Source organism: Eretmochelys imbricata, chromosome 14 (assembly GCF_965152235.1).
Source record: "Eretmochelys imbricata isolate rEreImb1 chromosome 14, rEreImb1.hap1, whole genome shotgun sequence".
Lineage (NCBI taxonomy): Eukaryota > Metazoa > Chordata > Testudines > Cheloniidae > Eretmochelys > Eretmochelys imbricata.
The window spans coordinates 24,509,921-24,529,911 of NC_135585.1; the positions used below are offsets into that span (position 1 = coordinate 24,509,921).

Here is a 19,991-nt window from a genome sequence, read left to right on the forward strand (position 1 = left end):
GGGGGTGCTGAGGTCTGCCCCTGGAGCTCCTGGGCACTGCAGAAAAATCCCCTGGTCGCCGCATTTGAGAAAGGCTGCCTTAGACCTACAGCTTATAGCAGAATATATGAAAAGTGAAAGAAAAGGGACAGACACCAACAGTAGGCAGGGATAGGGCGACCAGATATCCTGATGTTATAGGGACAGTCCTGATTTTGGGGGCTTTTTCTTATATAGGCACCTATTACCCCCCACCCCCGTCCGAATTTTTTACACTTGCTATCTGGTCACTGTAGGCAGGGAGGGCAGGCTGTCTGATTGTTAAAGCCAAAGATGAGGAACGTCTTGGCTTTGACAGGGGAGAAATTGCAGAAATCATAAAATTTACAGAGAAAAGGGCAAGAAGTCCCAGGGTCAGCCTGTGCTTAAAAAAAAAACAGACCTCTTTATTTTCCAATCAAGATTCCTTAACACAATTTAAAAACCCACCTTACTCTGTCACTCCAGACCACTGGAGCTGTGCAGACAGACACGTCGCAAACATTCCTGGAGGAGTCTTACCCAGTAATTGCCTGTTCATGGCGGCAAAACCATAGGAGAATCTCGGAATTGCATTTTGGTTTGAGAATATCATGGCTCTGGCAAAGATGAAGTCTTAATCCTGGGGGTGATGATTCCAGGCAGTGCTTCTCCATATTTCCAACCCCTTCTGACGCCAGCTGATGAGAGTGGTACCACACACTATGAAACCTGCTGGGTGACCGGGAGAGCTGGGAAAAATCCAGCATCTTCTTGAAGTATTTGGCATGAACATTTCTGCCCTCTTGCTGTGCCTAGCACATCAATGGAATGGCTACTTTTGTATTTCCAGTCATTGGATAATTCCTGCAATGGTGAGACACAAAATCAGGTTTTTTCAAAACTGGCCCCTTTGCATTTGGAAAAATATATGTCTGTAAACAACATTTTTTTTTTAGAAAAGAAGCTATTTGTGAGTAGGTCACGAAATGTGAAATAAGCCAGGATTTTGCCTGGTTTTTCATTTCCCTGAGTATTTCACATACCTCTGCTTTCTCTACACGCCACATCTGTACTTCCTTGAGCTCTTGGGCCTGCAGAGAAGGGATGGACTGGGAATGGCATTCAGTTTCAGTGTGAACCATTCCAATCAAGTGGTGATTATAAAAATGTCTGTGTGAATAATAGCTGCTATGATTGTCCCGCTAGCTCTCCTCTAGGCACTTTTGAAAGTGAGAGCTCATATATCAGTAATTTTACATTGGGAGGCCATGAGAAATGACAAGAAGTGAGTGGGAATAAAGGAATACATAAAATAGACACATCATCCCGTAATGTATCTGTAAAAAGAAATAACTACTGGCATTTGAACTGTCCTGAGACAGGCTGCTCTTGAGGAAACATGATTTCTGTTCAAATGATGTTGTTTTGTTATCATGGGAAACTCTCAGTTTAACTCGTATGTTGCACCAAAGAGGGGGTGGCAAGAGTTAGAGAACAAACTAGCAAACAATCTTTTAATCTTTCAGTCAGTCTGTACTATTTCATACTCTTTCACTGCCTGATCTCTGACTCAAGCAGTTGCTCAGAGGCGATGTATAAATCACAGCCATCAGTTAGATGTAATAGCATATGTGCATATTTCTTTTTTATCCCTATTTACATGAAAAAATATCTGCCTGTCTTAGGCACTGATAGCGTGTCAGTCATTGTTGTAGCTAGACACCAAGGCATCACGAAAATGCAGACAAAAAAGAAAACTGCTGCGCCCCGCTGAACCGTGCTTCCCTCTCCTCCCACTGGCTCCAGTCTCATTTGCGACTCTGTTCAAGAAGAGGAACAGAAGAATTAAAAACATGGAAAAGGGAGGCGTTCACAAGCAGCTGATTTTGCTCTTGTGTCAGAGTGACACATAGTCTCGGGGAGGCACAGGCAGAATCTCTGGGTATTAAAGAGGCAGCGAATGTCAGGGGTGTGCTTTTTCCTGTGTGTTAACTGTCACAACTGGGTGGCAGCACCAAGGAAGTGCTTTTCAGCCAGCAAAAGCAGTAAGAAGGAGTCTGGGGACCCCCTCCTCCAATGTCCAATGTCATTGTCTCAGCTAGAACAAGTCAAAGCTAAGAAGCAGGTTCTCCAGCCACATCTCTAATAGGGACAGGGAAACCCATTTGGATAGCGTAGGGAGACATCTACACTTTCCTCATGAACTCTAACTAAACTCAGAGTAATTCTGAGGCTACGTCTACTCTTAAAACACTACAACGGCACAGCTGCAGCTGCTTTAGCACTTCAGTGCAGATACTTACTGCAGTGTCGGGAGGGATTCCCCCATCACTGTAGATAAGCCACCTCCCTGAAAGGTAGTAACTAGGTTAGTGGAAGAATTTTACCATTGACCTAACACTGTCTACACCAGGGGTTAGGTCAGGCTGGATATTTCACATCCTGGAGAGACATAGCTGTACCAATGTCACTTTTCATTGAGACAAGCCTGGAAGCTCAAAATATTTGAGACCAGAAGCAGAAGCACTGATACACATCAGGAATGGTGTATTTAGGGTTCCCCCAGCCTAGATGGCATCGGGAAGAATCAGAGCTGTTTCTCACAAGATTTCCAGCCCAGTTTCTCAGTCTCAAAGGTCTGGATAGTTTTGATCACTTTGGGATACTCGTCCCAATGCTGCTGAATCTTTCATCTAAAGATGGGCCTAATTCCTAAAGTGTGGGGTGTTTGAGTCCATGGTTTTGGTATTTGAACCTATTTTGGTATCAGTTAAGTGTTTGTAACCCCTGGCAGCTCCTCTGCAATTCACACTCTATTTGTGTTGTGTTTAGATATTCCTGCTCTCTGAACTCTCTATGCCTCTCACGTCCTCGCTTGCTTTTTATTGTCTCACTATATGACGGGGCTTTGGCTCTCATTGACTTGGGGCTAATGTGGATGCATAGTGCAATGGATATGTTGAGTAATGCCTTGCTTGTTGTCATTTGCCTTGGCAGGTCACTATGGGAAGGATATTTATCGAAGTGGAGGGCCAGATCTCCACAATTTCATCTCCTCCGGGTTTGTCACGTTAGGAAGAGGACACGTGAAGGGTACAGTGGAAACAATTTTTTGTTAAATAAAAAGATTGTTTTAAATAAAAAGCTATAATTCAGAAGCTGGGTTCTAAGTGCTAGGAGACAACAGTTCTGGACTGCAGTCAGTAGATTTATTCTAGTACATCTTGTTGCAGGTTAAATATTGTGCCGCTGGCAGAGTCTCTTACACCGTAGAGAGGGAGAGTGCAGAATTAGGGAATACAGACACCACTCTGAGTTTGCAATCTGACAACTTGTATTGCTTTGTGTTTTCTGGGAGCATAGATGCAAACTGACCCTCTTGCTGCTGCTTTTATCTTGGGAACAGAAAGGTCTGTAATGCCACCCAAGGGGGTAGGTGGCCCCATTTCAAGAATGGGGATTTTTGTTTATTCAACTGATTTCCAGGTTTGGGGATTTGTTTTTGTTGTTGTTGGTTTTTTTGGTTTGGTATTACAAATATTTTATAAAATGATTTCTCACAGGTCCACGTACATATATTTTGTGTTCACATAATCTGTGATATACTGTACAAACATGAAAACACCTAAATATACATATTGTGTGTTGTGTATGTTCTGTGTATATGTACTGTACATACAATCTATGTTGAAAGATAGCTGTAGCTATATTAGATAAGCAAACATATAATCCTGTTTAGGAGTTATGGTGATAACAAATCTGCAGGAGCTGGTGTTGAGTAACTTGTCACCAGAACCCCTAGATGACTTTTCCTTTTATAACATTGTTGCATATGTGGGGGGTTTCTATAGTAGATGGTGCAAATGTCTGTTTGAACCAGTTTTGTGTTTACATTCCATATTCTAGCAAAGTCACATTAGTACATGGACAGTGGATCATATAGCTGGGAGAGCAAGGGTGTGCCACGTCCATACTAATCTGATTTTGTTCCTTGCTGTCTTATGAGACTGTTGTACATTTATATAGACACAATGTATGTGGAGATGCTTATACAGAGCCAATGTACTATGTGTGGAGCCGTGTCCATGTGCCCGCCTGGTTGAACATGCATCCATTGTTGTTTCTGTGGACGACCACCATTAAAAGAGTTTTATTTTTCATACATTTGCTGCACTTTTTAAAATTCTCCATGAGTGTCATCCAAAGCGGTGTCAGTCCTGTAGAACTTTCAGAGAAGAAACAAATATCTGTATATTGTCTGTGTATGTCTGTGTGTATTTAAATAAAGTTTATTGAGGCTGAGGCAGCACCCATGGGACGTGTAATGCACTTCCATCCTGGGTAGAGCACTGGCGAGGAGGAAGCAAAGGGACACACCACTAACCTTCCAGGGGGCAGGGGGCTAAAAAGGGGCAAGGAAGGACATGTGGATGGTGGGACACATGAGGCCTCCCTCAGAAATGGGGGTTTATTGTTATTTCATATCCAGCAGGGCCTGAGCTCACACTGAGCATGATGGGATACGTGTTTAAGCTGAGATGATGAGCATGGGGAGTGCACCCAGGCTGGGGTGCAGAGCACGGAGTGGTGTGTCCAGAGCACATGGGACTAACTGCTGGAATCCCCTGGGCAGGGCCTGGCAACATGCTCCTCCCCCTCAGATATTTTAGTTGATCTTTAATTAATTTACTGTACAATATTGTTCAGTTACTTCTATGTGTAAAATAAAATCTACCTTCCTTCCTTAACTGAAGAGGCTCAGGGGGGTCTATTCTTCCTTAGATGTGCAGATAGATGATTTATACACATCTGCTGTTGGCTTTCCTGCAAGTTCCACACAATACATTCCCCATCAATAAGAAGATGGGAGAATAGATAATCTATATGTAAACTATAACTGATAGTCGTGAAGATAGAAACATACTTTTCAAAGTGGACAAGTGACTTTTGTTGCTTGAAGAAAATTGCCTGCCTTAGTTGTGTATGAAGTCAATCATTTCAGTGTTCTCTATCGGTTTGCCTTGGCCTTTGGAATTCATTTTAAACTGTCTACAGGTTTATATCACATTTAAATGGTATTTCAGTGTGGTTAAATTTTAAGGGCAAATTTTTAAGTTTACACAACACTGATGTGTCTGAAAAACTGCCACATGCAAACTGCCATATTTGCTTGTATAAATCAATAAGTGGGCACATAAGTGTCTGTGTGTGACATTATCTATTTGCAGCCATAACTGTCTGTCTGTGCTCTGAATACAGGATTTTTTGGATGCAACAGGTAGGTGTGACTTAGGAGCATTTTCAGTGGTACTTGTGCTCAAGTCACTTAGGAGCTTTTGAAAATCCTTCCCGGCATATCTATTGCACTCTTGTTTGAAAATTTCCTGTTGGCTCTAATTGTCAGAATAATTGTACTTGTAGGCAAAAGAGACTATGTCCCAGCAAGCATAGTGTAGCTTTGAGAGATTTGCTTCCAAATTTGAAAGGGTCCAATACAATTCTTCTTTGTAGAAATACAGCTTCATGTTGAGGCTTCATCATGGGTGATTTCCAGTGTGTGAGGTGACTGCACGACCTCACCCTCTATTAACCCGACAGCTTTGTCCTGCCCCATTTATTATGGTATCATGAAAGTAGCTTCTGTCTCTGGTTTGAATGGAGCCTCAGAAAGTGCATCTTAATATTTCTTTGTACTAGAAGACACATTTTCTATGTTTTCTCAACTGTCTCCTGTGCTATGGCAGCACTCCAAGTGCTGAATAATATTTTAGAATTAGGCTATTTTGGGAAGGAGATGGGGATGTGAGACATGGCAGAGCACCATGGATACCACATCAGTGAATTCAAGTGCCTGACATTCACAAGTTCCTGGGAGATTGTGATTTATGATTCTTGTATGACACTCCGCTGGGTGATGCATCACTGCTTGTCACTAAAGTCTATAAAATCACTATACAATGTATTCTCCAAACCAGGAGAAAGGCCTCTACTCTCAGTCAAGTGCAAAGGATCGGGGGACACATCCAAAGTTTTCAAACCATAGAACTTTGTGTTGGTGAGGTATAGTCTCTTCTTTGATCTCCCTCCGCAATCTGTCAACTACCCAATGAAACAAAGAAAGGGTCACTGAGTACTAGAACTTATAAGATCTCAACTAATGTATTATACAAATGTTCTTTTACTTACATTTTCTCTCTTGAATTGTGAGCTCTGTGGTTTTGATTGTACCAGATAATAGCTGCTTGAGGATATCCCAGTTCCCAGGACAGATTCCATTCATCCTGCTCTGCTGAGGTATGGCAGGTCTTTGCTTTACCGGATGTGTTGAGCCATGGGTAGACAAAGTATGGACTGATAACCTTAGAGAAGTAGCCCTGCAAATGTTTCACACCCTAAAAGTAGCCCTGCAAACCTGGCAATGTGGGTTCCAATATTCACTGATTCTTAATGATGCCAAATCAGATATTCTTAGTTTGCAGGTAAAAGCGTATTATTGCCAACTCCCAGCCCCACAAACTTAGCCTGGGCTCTGAGTCAGACAGGCTTTTCTCATCTCACCCTCATTGCCTACAATAAAGATTCTGCACCCCAAATTATAATCTCAGTTTACACCAGAGCAATACCTTTGTCCCCTTTGGAACCTGTGTACCGGTGTAGTTTTAAGTGGGTTTGTGCAGGTGTCACTGGTTACATCATCTGAAGACACTAGGACATCACAGGGATAGCTGATGAAATTTGACCTCCAGAACATCTGTTACTAGGGATGATGAGAAATAAAGAACCCAGCTTGCCTCTCAGATCCCAGAATGAGTTTGTGGGGCTGATACAGTTAAACTAATCACAACAGATCTGGGAGCAATGAGACACAGTGGATATGGAGTCCTACAATGACATTATTACAGAGTCACTTTTTAGGGTAGAAGTGTACTTTTACTGGAGTTTTCTTTGATCTTGTCAGTTCAAGCCAGACCCTCAATGGGACACGTCTGGTACAAAATCAGAAAATCACACCCAGACATGTATTTTACAAACCTGGATGACTCAGCTGTCCCCACACAAAAACTCTGCCCCAGGCTATTTCCAGTAATTCTGCAGACATCTCTAACTCCTCTTACAGATCCTACAAAAGTGGGCTCTTCCAGAAATCACTGTGCGAAACATTTTGCTCTGGTTTGGGGTGGTTGTAGATCACTAATGTTACAAGCTTTGTAGCTCAACACTGGCTGTGTCTATGCAAGCCATTTTTCTGCAAGTCTTCCACCTTCACACTGGCACCAGGGCCAGCTCCGCACCAGAGGCAATGGATGGGAGTGCTAATGCATAACCCCATGAACCTACGCAGCGCTGGTCTGGATGACGTGATTGTAAAACTCCTGGCAGCCTGCCTGCAATAGTCCATGTGGTGCCGCACCAGTGGCTGTACAATGGTGGAATATTTGAAGAGTACTGGTGCAGACAAGGTCAGTATGGTATCTGAGCACCTTACTATGCTTCAGGTCTCAATATGGCATACCAAACAATACTCTGCTGTTACCTGCATGCACCCAGTGGTACCAGCTGGTAGCCCTATATCCCACATTTGCTCTGTGGTACCGGCTGGTTGCCTCTATCCCACATTTGCCCGGTGGTACCAGCTGGTTGTCTTTATCCCAGACGGTCCCTGTTGTACTGGCAGGTGGCCTCTATCTCAGATTCCCCCTGTAGTACTGGTCAGTGACCTCTGTTTCCGATTCTCACTGTGGTTCTGGCTGGTGGCCCCTTGTTGAGGGTTCCCCCTGTGGTTCTGGCTGGTGGTCCATTGTTGTGGGTTCCCCCTGTGGTTCTGGCTGGTGGCCCACTGGACTGGGGACTTCTTGTCTCACACCCAAGACTATTGATTTATTCCTTTAGCTGGTAATTTCTGAACTGACCGCTGGCCATTTCTGTACTCTGTATCTGCAATCAAAATAAATCCCTTCCATCAGTGGAAAGGTATTTTGCTCCAATGTGCTCCAGGGCTTACGTTTGGCACCCCCAGCCTCAGCACAGCATGGATACAAAACATCAAACTGAACACCTCTGAGCTGGAGGTTACCGACCCTCCTATTCTATCGTTTCATAAGTAATCTGTGTGTGCAGCATGCCTGAGACTCCTCAAACAGGGAGGCAAATAACTCATATGCTGCCAGTTAAATGTGACTGAGGATGACTCTGGAAAGGTCAGTTTTCCATGAAAACATCCAGAATGCACTATGAATAGGTTATGCAAAAAATTGCAGTTTAGGTATGTCAAGTCCCTGTGCTCATTAAACACTTGTTAGATCAAATCAATGGTGGGATGTCAAACAGCAGCCAGCTGCATCCCAATGAATCATTTTATTTCCATCCTGGGTAATAACTAATCACTTTGATGGGATCTTGCCGTTTGTGCACTGAAGATCGCTTGCATTTTGATTCCAGATTAATTTGAACCATTGCGTAGCTGCCGCTAATTGTATTGACTTCGAAATGGGCTCGTTAGGATGTTGAAACCCCTTCACAGTGTCGTAGACAGATTTCATGTATACAACAGGGCATTTCAACACACTCCCTGAATTATTTAACCAACTTCAGACGTGACAAACTATTTATCAGCAAAGTCTGGGCAGCGTCTCCGCTTTTGCCCTGTGAATGGCCCGGTGGGAGGCGAGCCGGAGCGGAATGTCTGTCTCAGAGGCAGTTACAGGTCAGGAGCTGGCATTGACACCATAAGACTGCCTGAAGCATCGGTGCAGCCTGCCGTTGCCAGCAGATCGCTGTAGGCACTGAAGGAGGTGAATGTGTAAGTAAGGAAATATATCCATATGGAACAGCCTTTGGCCAGGGGCTTTGGCAGCAAAATAGGCTGGTTTCAGGTATCCTGATCTTCTCCCCTGGGTTACCCAGGAGGGGTGCTTCCCAATTACATAACAAAATGTGTCCCTAGCCACCGTCTAGATAGATTTCAAAAGACCCTGGCCTTCCAAACTGGTGTTTCCCACCTCAGCAAGTGATGGGCAGAGGGGCAAAGGGGTTTGTAAAGCCTGAGGAGACCCTCTCTGACTTCACTGAATAAACAACAGAGAAGTGAGCAGTGGTGGTAACCAGGAACAATAGGCAGTGGGGCGCATGGGGCGAAGCAGGACCCAGTGAAACATACATAGAGCCGTGTGCCCTCAGTCACTGACCAGAGTCTGCTCCCTGTAACAAGGGAAAATGTCATCCTCAGGCGGCACTGGTGATGCATGTGATGAGACACAGCCTTCAAGGAGCCCTTCACCACGCCCTGTTGGCTGCCCCCTAGCTAGGCCTAATTATGAGCAAAGGGTGCCCCTCCGGACACAGATGGGATTTGGGGGATCAGCAACAGGGACTGGGGGACAACTGCACAAACTGGCTCATCGCTTTTTCCTCAGCCAAGCAACAGTTAACAACCTGCTCTTGTGCTGGAGCCGCCGACTGTAGCTCCAAGTACAAACTGCGAGTCACACCCTGGGTTTGCACATATCCGTACATGGCCGTGTGGCATGGAGCTTTTCCAGTTCCTGTTTGGGACGGGTGCATTACCCATGGGTGAGTTCTGCAGCTTATCCCTGACGAGGCCGGTAAAGCCATTGCATCACCCTGCCGCACCAGGTATCGTGTGGATGTCACCAAAACAGATTTAGGTCCAACGCAGTTTAGCACTTGATTTAGTTGGGGTTGGTCCTGCTTTGAGCAGGGGGTTGGACTAGATGACCTCCCGAGGTCTCTTCGAGCCCTAATCTTCTAGGATTCTGAGTAGGCGTTTTTGGAATGAAGCACACACGTGTCTGAGTGTGTGAGCACCTGTGTGTGTGCAGTTGTGTGTGCAAGCCCCCATGTGGGGAACTGGTATGACCTTCCCTTCCTCCCAAGACAACCTGACATGGCTATCAGATGAACGGCTGTTTTAACAGACAGCAACATGGGAGGTTGAGGGAGGTCTCTGCTATGAATGGGGCAATCTGTAACCCTAGCTCTGAAGCTAGACCTTATGCGGGGCTGATCACCCTTGGTTTTAATGTGGGTTGGTGGAGTGGCACTGTCCGGCGGGAAAGTGAATCAAGCCACTCCCTGGGCCCCGAGGATGCCTTCAGGGCTTGGAGGCAGGAAGGGCAGCAGCCCTACCAGGCACAGCCCCGAAGACAGAGGATATCTGCCACCTGCAGCCCCTCTCAATTTCCAGTGCAGGAGTCACTCAGGAGATGGGAGTTGGGGAGAGGCTATCAGATTCCCTGAAGGCACCACTAGTAAGTAAGTGGCCAGATGTTGGTGGGGAGAGAGGGAGGGCTGTAGAGGTCTGCTGACTTCTCTGCTGCAGGACCTTCTGCTCACAGACCTCGCTGCTGCTCCTCCTCCTCAGCCTGCCTCTGATAGACACCCTGTGCAGGCTGAGCCCCCTGGGTCCTACAGGGTGTGGGGCTGGGACAAAGCCAAGCTGGGGTGGAGAAGCTGGGTAATTTGCAGGAACTTCCAGCCCAGCCTGTTTTTCTGAACTGATCTCTCTGCAGAGCCGTCACCTTTCTGGTTCACCTGCAGGCTCCTCAGTACTGCTCCAGGCCCCTGGGGAGCGATAGTGGGAGGGGTTTGATTTGGTTCGATAGGAAAGTGCTGAAGAGGGGATACTGAGAGAAGGAGGAACTGTTAGTGTCCTGGGGAGGGGTGATAGGTGCTAACGATGGTGCCAACGAGAGCAGGCTGGAGAATGGAATTTCCCTCTCATGGAAATCTCAAATTTGGGGGGCAAAAAATCCTCTTGAATCAGGACAAAAATCAAAATTGTGGGAGAAAAAATTCTGAATTTGTTTCCCAGAAGAACCAAGAGCGAATTTTTCAGCTTGCTCCTGGTGGGGCGAGTCCTTGAGTGGCTGCTTCCTTGTGCTGTCTGACTGCAGAGAGTGGGAAGTCCACAGAGCCAGCTGCCATAGGGGCCAGGGGGTGGGGGAGCCCAAGCTGGAAGGCACTCTGACCTGGGTACTTGCACCAACAGGGGTGGAGCTAAGGTAACAGGCTGCACTAGTACATTCAGCCAGCTCCATGGTCACCTCCCCTGGGGTTAGAGATCCAGGGTTCTCTGCAAGGGGAAGGACGATGGGCATGTGGCTGCTTTTCAGTGTAGATCCTCTATAGATGTTCTTCCAGTCTGTTGGTCTAGACACCTCTAGCACCTTCCTGGGCATCCTGTGTGAGCACCCCGTGCTCCATAACAGTGGGGTAAATGAGCAGTGTGAAAATCCAGCCTGGCCTTTTACTTTTACATCCAGGAAGGTGAAACTAGGTAAAAATTCCTTTCGGTGATAGCAAATGTTCTCCTTCAGCTACGTGCTATCGCTGGCACCTCTGGGATATGCAGTGTAGACCTGACTGACTGCAAGGCCTGGAACAAAGAAGATGAAAACAGTGGGAATTTGAGCAGCAGCTGCCCAAGGTTCCTCTTTCAGCAGGAAGGAGTTCAGCTATGGATGCCCCCTCTAATAGGGGTTATTGTGGGGCTGCAGAGAGTAAAGCCAGCAGGGTGAAGGGAGACTGCTGCTGAGTGTACACAGCCCCATTCCTTCTGCCACGAGTGCTGGAACAGGAAGTTGCTCCTGTCTCTCTCCCAACGCTTTGGAGTGGGCTGCTGCTGAGTAGCCTTCCCTGCCAGCAGTTTGCACAGTGCAGAGGCAGAGGGCGCGGAGGCCAGTCAGTTAATGACCAGGACAGTAGAAATGCCGGAGTGTTGTGGCACAGAATGAGCCGTGCAGCACTTACTGGGTCTGTCAGAGTGCTTGAGTACTGGGGAGTATTCGATGCATGGTGGCTTTTGCTGGCGGTTATTTATGTTGCTCTCTAATGGCTGGTGTTTGAATTGTTAAAAGCAGAGCATCCTCTGCTGTGGGAGTCTGCCTCCCACGGCCAGGGGCCCACTAGACTCATGGCTCTTCCTACCACCCACAAGGGAGCCATAGCAGGAGATGCCTAGGAGACCCCACCTCTTCACCTCACAAGCAGAGTGAGCTATGGTGATCCATGCCATTGTCATGACAGCTCCCTTCAAGGGTGAGATTGTGAGGACCAATTGTCCAACATGCAGCAGCCCCAGCAACTCCACCTGCTGAGTGCAACAGATGGCTGGGAGCACAGCATACCACCAACCCGCACACTGCACGTGCCCCCAGCTCCTTCCATATCCACGCCAATGCTTTGGTGCTGATCTCTAAAGCCCCCAATAGACCAGGGCCTCAGTTTTGTAGGTGCCTTCAGAGATGCTGTAGTTACCTTCTCAGGGTAGAACTGAGATGAATCAGGGTCGTCCTTCAAAGCAGGCCCCCCTGTGCTGGGGGTTCTCTGCTGCTCGAGATCAGGCTGAGTTTGCATCTTGCTGCTATCCAGCCACAATGGAAGATATGTCACTTTGCACAGGCCTTCCCTCCATATTGACAGCTGCAGAACAGACAGCAGTACTTCTGCTCGAGGCAGACAATGGAGACCATCCCGCTTAAAACGCCGCACAAAAGATGGAGTATGATGCTTTCAGATGGGAACAGTTCTCTTTGTAACTGTGCACATGACACGTGGCAATTATTGGGATGGGTGCAATGAAAGGTATGGATAGAAAGAACCTGGGGCTTGTCAGTAATTCATAATACCTGAAATATGCAGGAAACCAGATTCTGCAGCACAACTGGGATTCGAACCATGGGCCTGATCCCAAAGCCTCTGACATTGGATTCAGCGGGCCTGGGACTGGTACCTGTGTTGAAAATGCATTTGTGCATTTCAGTAGCTGGCCATTCTCCCAGACCTGCCTACTCTTCTGTCTTGGTGGAACATGCAATGGGTTTTGCTTTCTTCAGGTATGTCCCTGCTCTGATCAGTGACTGTAAAATAGTAGGATTCCCTGGTCTTGTGTCTCAGTGGCTCTGTAATAAAAGTGCTTAATTTACAAGTAAAAAGGTGTTTTATCTAATGACCAGCCTTGAAATTGAACATGGGACCTGAGAGTCAAATTGGGTTCTCTGGCTGTGCATCATCACTATTAAAAAGTGCCATGATCCTAAGTGAGGTCTCTAGATGCTACTGTAATACAAATAATAATAAAGATTTTCCAGTTGGAAATTTAGTTCAAATACTGCTGAGAATGCATGAGACGGAATAGACTCCAGCCCCCTTTCCCAAAGCTGGGTTGGCTCTGTGGGGCTAAGAGGAGCGAAAAACTTTAAAAAGGTTAGCCAGTAAAGTCAGCAGAGAGGACTCTGCATACACACAACAAGCGGATCTGCTAAATAAGAACATCTCAGTTTTGCATAGTCACATTTCTAAGCAGATCTGTACTTTAAATGAGGCCATTTCTGTGCACACAACTCAGAAGCATCTCTTTGGAAATGAGTTGTTTCAGTAGTTTTATCTGAATTTTGTAAGGACATATTTGAGTAAATCTTATAACATCACATGTCTACAAAAGCTGCACATTTTAGTTTAAACTATTATTAGTCATTCTTGTTTATTGAAGATGTGCTCTGTGCTGTACAAAGCAGAGATACTAAGAGTTTACAAGTTATAAATCAATGGCATGTCACCTTTTGGGATACTGGGCTAAATTCTAGACACCCCAGCTCAAAAAGAGCAGAAATGGAAATGGGTTCAGAAGCAGGTGATGAGAATAATTAGGGGCCTGGATTAGGGACTTCATATGAAGTGAGATTGAAAAAAAACTCCTTAGAGAGGTGTGACAAAGCTCTGTCCTTGCCTCTGTGGGTCCCGCGTTTCCTGGTGGATTTCGCTAGCCTCAGAGGCTCACTGTGACCCTCCACGTAACCCTTCTCTCTCTAGAGACAAGGGTCACAGTCTACTGAGCCATTTTCATCATAAGCCAGCAAGGGAGGTGAGGAGAAGTTATCCTTCCTTGCACAGTCTCTGTTGTCTCCCAGTCTCAGTGATTAATCAAGGGGCAAAGGTGGTGGGGGGGGGGAGGAGGGGAGTCCAGGCCCACCCTCCACTCTGGGCTCCAGCCCAGGGACCCTAATAGTATCAGCTATGGTAGTTGACCTTTTAGAAACATAACATGTACAATGCCCTGGGCTACTTCCCCCACAGCAGCCCTCACTTCCTCAAGCTCCACGTCACCCTTACCTCAGGGCCTCCTTCCTTGTGCCTGATATGGTGTGTGCTACTCAGCCTCTCTAACAGCACAACTTCCTCCCACAGCTCCTGACATGCACCCCCACCTGACTGACTGGGAGGCTTTTAACTAGTTTCAGCCAGCCCCTGATTGGCTTCAGGTGTCCCAATCAACCTAGCCTTCTCCCTGCCTTCTGGAAAGTTCTTAATTGGCCCCAGGTGTCTTAATTGACCTGGAGCAGCTTCCATTTCACTTAACCTGGTACCAGGGATTTGTTTAGCCTGGAGCTAATATATCTGTCTCCCACTACTTTTCCATAGCCAGCTGGCCTTGCCCCGTCACAGAGGAAACAAAGAAGAAGGGACAAGATCAAAGTCTGTAAAATAATGAAGGGGATAGAAAGGCTAGACCAGCAATTCCTGTTCACTGTCTCCTGTGACACCGGAACTAATGGACATTCAATTACGTTAAAATTGGGAAATTTAAAATTGAGCAAAGGAAATACTTTTCAATGCAATGTACAAATTATTCTGTGGAACTCTCTGCCACAAGAAATAACTGAGGTCAAAATTTAGTAGAATTTAAAAACAGATCGGACATTTATATGGGTAGCAAGATTATCCAGAGTGTTCATAGGAAATATTAAAATTAGAGCTTTTGAAGGGATAGAAACCTTCCTGCTTCAGGCATAAGCCAACCTCTAACTGTTTGGGAACTTACCTGGGGAGAAGTAATCCCATAACTTCCCACTGCAGGGTTTCTTCCTCTGAGGCAGCTGGTACTGGACAGGATACTGAACTAGATGGGCCCGATCTGGCCCCATCTGGCAACCTCTTTGTTGGAAGCAAAGGGAGAGTGATGTCACCCAGCCACTTCCACTGCAGAAAACATGAGTTTGATCTACTAGTGCAGTCAGGGAAATTCTGCCCTACTGAAAGTGCTGCTTACTGTGTCAGACTGGAGGTGGGCACTCTGCAAGCTGGGGAGTGGGGGTGGGAGTCCAGCTCTTGGCATTTCCAGTTCCTAGCAAGTCCACCCCTCAGGACTGACGTCTGAGCTCTGGAAAGGCACAGAAGGCTCGATGGTTGGGTTGGTGAATTCAGGATCCTTCTGCTGTGCGTTGAAGTCCATGAATGTATCACAGTGGTTCTAAAGCCTGTTCATAGCTCAGCAGGCAGACGTGGGCCTGCCCAGCTTTGGAGACCCAGCCAGTTGTGTTCTGCCTCTCAGTGGCAGGCAGTATCTTCTGGACTTTCCCGCTGGGGCAGAAAGAGAACACAAGCAAAACACAGCCCCAAAGGGATGGTTTTAGTCTTGTTACTGGGTTTATCAGATTCTCAGCTGTTACTGGGCTACAGTTAACCCCAGTGACTCCCCATTCAGCCTGCAGAGTGCCAAGAGCGGGCCTCAGGGATTGGAACTGCTGATTTATAACTCTGCCGTGACTTTGCAAGTCAAATTCCAGACACGCTTGAGCCCTGCAGGGAAGTGAAAAACAGTGGGGCAGTCGGCAGGAGGATGGGCTGCAGGCTTTGTGCCCAGCTTCCGTCAGCACCCTGACAGGGCACGTCCACGCAGACTCATACTGGCCTCATGCTCTGCACAATCTCTATCTCCTCTGCTCTGCTTATCAAGAGTTTAATCACTGCAAAGGCGAGGCCCCACTCCCTGCTCACATCCTGCACGGGGGTGAAGCACCGTAAAGGAGGTGGGACATCCGTGTTCTATTGTGCTGCTCTTCCCAAAGCCAAACAGAGGCCCTGATACTTGGTCGTAGTTGGTAGGTGGGCAGATCTGTGCCCAGTGGCACATCCTGACACAGATCTTGTCACGTACAATCCACTTATGGCCCATTGACTTCATATCTGCTTGCTGATACACCCTCTCCAGGCACAGCTGAGTGACACCTCTAGCCAAGCAGTATCAGTTCCAGCTTGTCTGTTGGTGTGGGATAGTAAAAGGCTGTGCAAAATAATCATACCTCTCTCCCTGCCCCCCCAGGAATCTCTCCCACAATCCCTGTAGCTCCTCTCTCTCCAGGTACGTGCGGGGCTGCGGCTGCTTCTGCTGCTCTCTGAGACTGCTCTGATGTCATCCATTGACTGAGCTGCTTATTCCAGGGTGATGGTGTCAGATCCCCAGCAATGCTTTCCTCATCTCCTGCCCACAGGGGGAGCATTCCGAAGAGCAACAAGCCTGTTGTCTTATTTTGCAGGATCCCCAAAGTAGCTGGCAGTCCATTGTAATTCTTCACTTGTGCGCGGCTGGGATGCAGTGTCTGACACTGCGTGAGGGGTGCAGACAGTGAGAGCCAGCAGAGCAAGGGAAGCCACCAGGATAGGGTGTCCTCAGCTTCGGTCATTTTATGGTTTTAGAAAAAAATGAGCATGTCTCGTGCGTTCCCTGCGAGATCTCTCTCTTCACCTCCCTCGTGCCATTCACCCTCATGCTCACTATGGAGCTTTCACCTGAATAACGGAGGGGAAATGCAATAGCCGAGGTGCTGCTGGTTTCTCTAGACAAATACTGGTGGGCTGCTGACTTCTTTCTCTTTTGCAGATAAGATGGAAGCATCTTTAAATATTTACACTGAGTTACTGAAAAAGATGCTTAATCAAGAGTGGCAATAACACTGATAATTCTTTATCAGTTTATCCAGTGTGTTACCCAATCACAGCTATTCTCCCAAAACTCCTCCCAGCAGGTGTGTGAATACTGTTACCCTCATTTTCCAGAGGGGGAAATGGAGATGGAGTGGGGAAGTGGCCTGCCCCAGGCCTGAGACAGGATTAGAACTCAGGACTGACTGAGTTACAAGGACCTAGATATAAAGACAGGTGGAAGCAGTAAAAACATGGGAATAGAATCAACAGAGAGCCTCAAAAGCAGAAAATGAAAAAGAGGGAGAGGAAAGAGAAGGAAGGAGGCAATTGTAAAAAGAAAATGAGGATGAAGAGAGCAATAGAAATAGGCAGGGGTGGGATGGAGTGGAGTGGGGTGGGGGGCTGGGGACTGAGTGAAAAGGAAGGGGCAACAAGACCCAAAGGAGAAACAGTGAGTCAGCGTCTTTCCCTGGGGATGGATGCTTGCAGGTGCTCCCTCTAGAGAGACTGCAGCTGAAACCCCTCTTATCATAGAATCATAGAATATCAGGGTTGGAAGGGACCTCAGGAGGTCATCTAGTCCAACCCCCTGCCCAGAGCAGCACCAGTCCCCAACTAAATCATCCCAGCCAGGGCTTTGTCAAGCCTGACCTTAAAAACGTCAAACGAAGGAGATTCCACCACCTCCTTAGGTTAAGCATTCCAGTGCTTCACCACCCTCCTAGTGAAAAAGTTTTTCCTAATATCCAATCTAAACCTCCCCCACTGCAACTTGAGACCATTGCTCCTTGTTCTGTCACACGCTTCTAGCTCCTGCCTATGGGAAGCAGTCCTTGTGGAGCTGAGATATGCCTGCAGGAGAGTTTTGTTTCAGATACTTGAACAAATCAGAAGGGACCAGGCCTGTGAGGTTAATGGTGCCCCGGAGGGAATCCCCACAGGCTGTTTCTCAGTCAGCAGGGCTGGCTGTGGCTCTAGCTGGTAAAAACCCACCCAGGAGTTATATATGCTTACCTGGCTGTGGCTTTTCTATCAGATCCACGCAGAGGTGGCTACAGAAATAGCACAGTGTGAGAAGCTACTTCACAGTCTGCCGGTCTCCAGGCTATTAGCAACTCGGCCATGAGTTTCCTTCTTCCTCAGTCTGGAGAGTGGAGTGGGACTCCGAACTTCCTACCTTCTCTGGCTCTACTGCTGGCAGGGAGAGAGGCCTCAGGGGCGCTGCCCACCCCAAAGCACTGCACCGGGAGGAAGGCACTTGTGTTGCTTGTGCTCAGGACCTGCACTAGGCAGGAGTTAGAGCTGATGCTTTATTTTGTTACTGGAACATGTAGTTTTGAAAAATTCTTAGCAGTCAGTATGACATCAGGGCTGCTCCCTGCCCCACTGCAGGTCATCTCTAAGCAGCACAACCCTGCTCTCAAGGATTTCAAAGGGTTGGTCTATACATGGAATTATTCTGGATTAGGCATTCAGATTAACTCCATGTATAAACACTCTTATTCTGGAATCTTAGTGATGTGGTCCAGATTGTCTTAACCCATGCACTTATTGCAGAATAAGTGTCCCCACATGGAGTTAATCAGCATAAGGACTCGAGTAATGCCATGTGTAGACTAGCCCTTTGTGTTTCACTCTCGAAAAGTTGGGGGAGACATCATCTGTAACACTCCCACCCCCACCAGTGTAAATGAGTTGTGGGCATGGGTCCTTAGATCTCATCAGGGAATTCTCCAGGCCAGAAGCCTCCCTGTATGGGCATCCTCACTGTCAGTGCCAAGGTATTGGGACCACCAGCAGGGAACCCAGGAATCAGGACATGGGAAAGATGAGTGACATTGGGTAAGATAATGGTGCCTCTGAACCAAACAGGGATTTAAATAGCAACATCTGAGTTACTGTCTTATCCTTTTGAAATAGCAAAGCGGTAATATAAGGTTCCAGAGCTGTTGAATGGCTTCCCGTTCAGATTGTATGGCAACACCATGCAGAAGGGCTTGGCGATCAGCGGGGAGATGACCCTGCTGCAGGACCTGTGCCGGATGACCAGAGACCTGATGGAGGTAGACTAAGGAGGAACATTTGAAGAGAAGTGGGTACCTACAGGATTGATCCTTTGAGCCTTCTGAGTTTTGTGCTGACTGAGAGGAGAGATAAATTATCCCAAGAAAGATTTGCTGCATCTTTGAGTAAATAAACTTAAACCCTCCCTGACTTTTCTCTGTAAGAACCATCTCTGTTCCAAGCTGCAATAACTATATACACTGTAAATAAAGCAGACTAGGGTAATGTGTTCATCCTGCATTTATCCACTCATTTCACCCCTCCACAGGAAATAATGCAGGCCTTGAGTCCCAGACTTCCTGACCTCCCTGAAGTTGTGATGTAATGATCCTCTTTGGGCCTCCGTTGGAGGTAGCCCTAGTGCTCTATCTTGGGCGGCTCCCTATCCCATGTTATTCCATAGCCAAGCCTATTTTGTCAGGTAGCCCCCTTCTTTATAAGCCACATGTGGGCCACACACTACCTTCTCAGGCCCCCAAAATATAATACGTAGGAAAATTTCTATACAGTGTCATCACATTGCATCGCAATGCAAACCTCACATCACTGTGATGCACAAGACTTTCCCAATCCTATGACTGGTGTTGTACTTAAAGGTTTCTACTGACCAGAGGCTGCAAAGCCAGCCCTAGGAAGGGTGTTGCTTTACTCACACCTTGTTCAAAGTATGTTTATTCTGCTTGCATTGAGCCCTTACCTGTCTCAGTAACTTCTGATCTTTCAGAATTCCAGGTCTTTTGAGTAGAAATCTTCAAGGGGAGGAAAACCATTCTAAATTCCCAAGTTGACATGGGGAAATAGGAGCTTTGGAGACTTTGGAGGCAGTGTGCTGAATAAACACACACACCAGGGTTTGCAGGGGCATTGCCACCAGAGCAGAGAGGTTAAGAGTCCGTCAGCCAGATGTGTCAACAAAAGCCTCCTGACAAAGAGAGAGCGCAGACAATGTTAGCTGAAAGTGTGCTTTCTTGCTGTTCATCACTGTGGTTCCTTTGTCCAAGGAGTGAGGGATGAAGCACTGCAAACCAGCAGCCCACAGTACAGAGCAAGCTGGGGATTTCCAGGCGTGCGTTAACAGCATGGGGGAACATGCTTGTTAGCAATCTCTATTGTTCCATTTCGCCTCATGGAAGAAGACAGTGGGGACATGCCTGGAGGCTGGCGTTTCTGAACTGTAAGGGTTTTAGCACTAGCAAGCAAGGTAT

General features: G+C 47.0%; 1 protein-coding gene across 1 annotated transcript in view; it reads left to right on the top strand.

The window, feature by feature from the left end:
• Nucleotides 1-19,991, top strand: part of SHISA6 (shisa family member 6) — a 380,789-nt gene that overhangs the window by 76,649 nt on the left and 284,149 nt on the right. Inside the window, exon 3 of the mRNA XM_077833890.1 lies at nucleotides 2,998-3,093. Coding sequence (XP_077690016.1) covers nucleotides 2,998-3,093 — 96 coding nt within the window. The remainder of the gene's footprint in view (nucleotides 1-2,997; nucleotides 3,094-19,991) is intronic.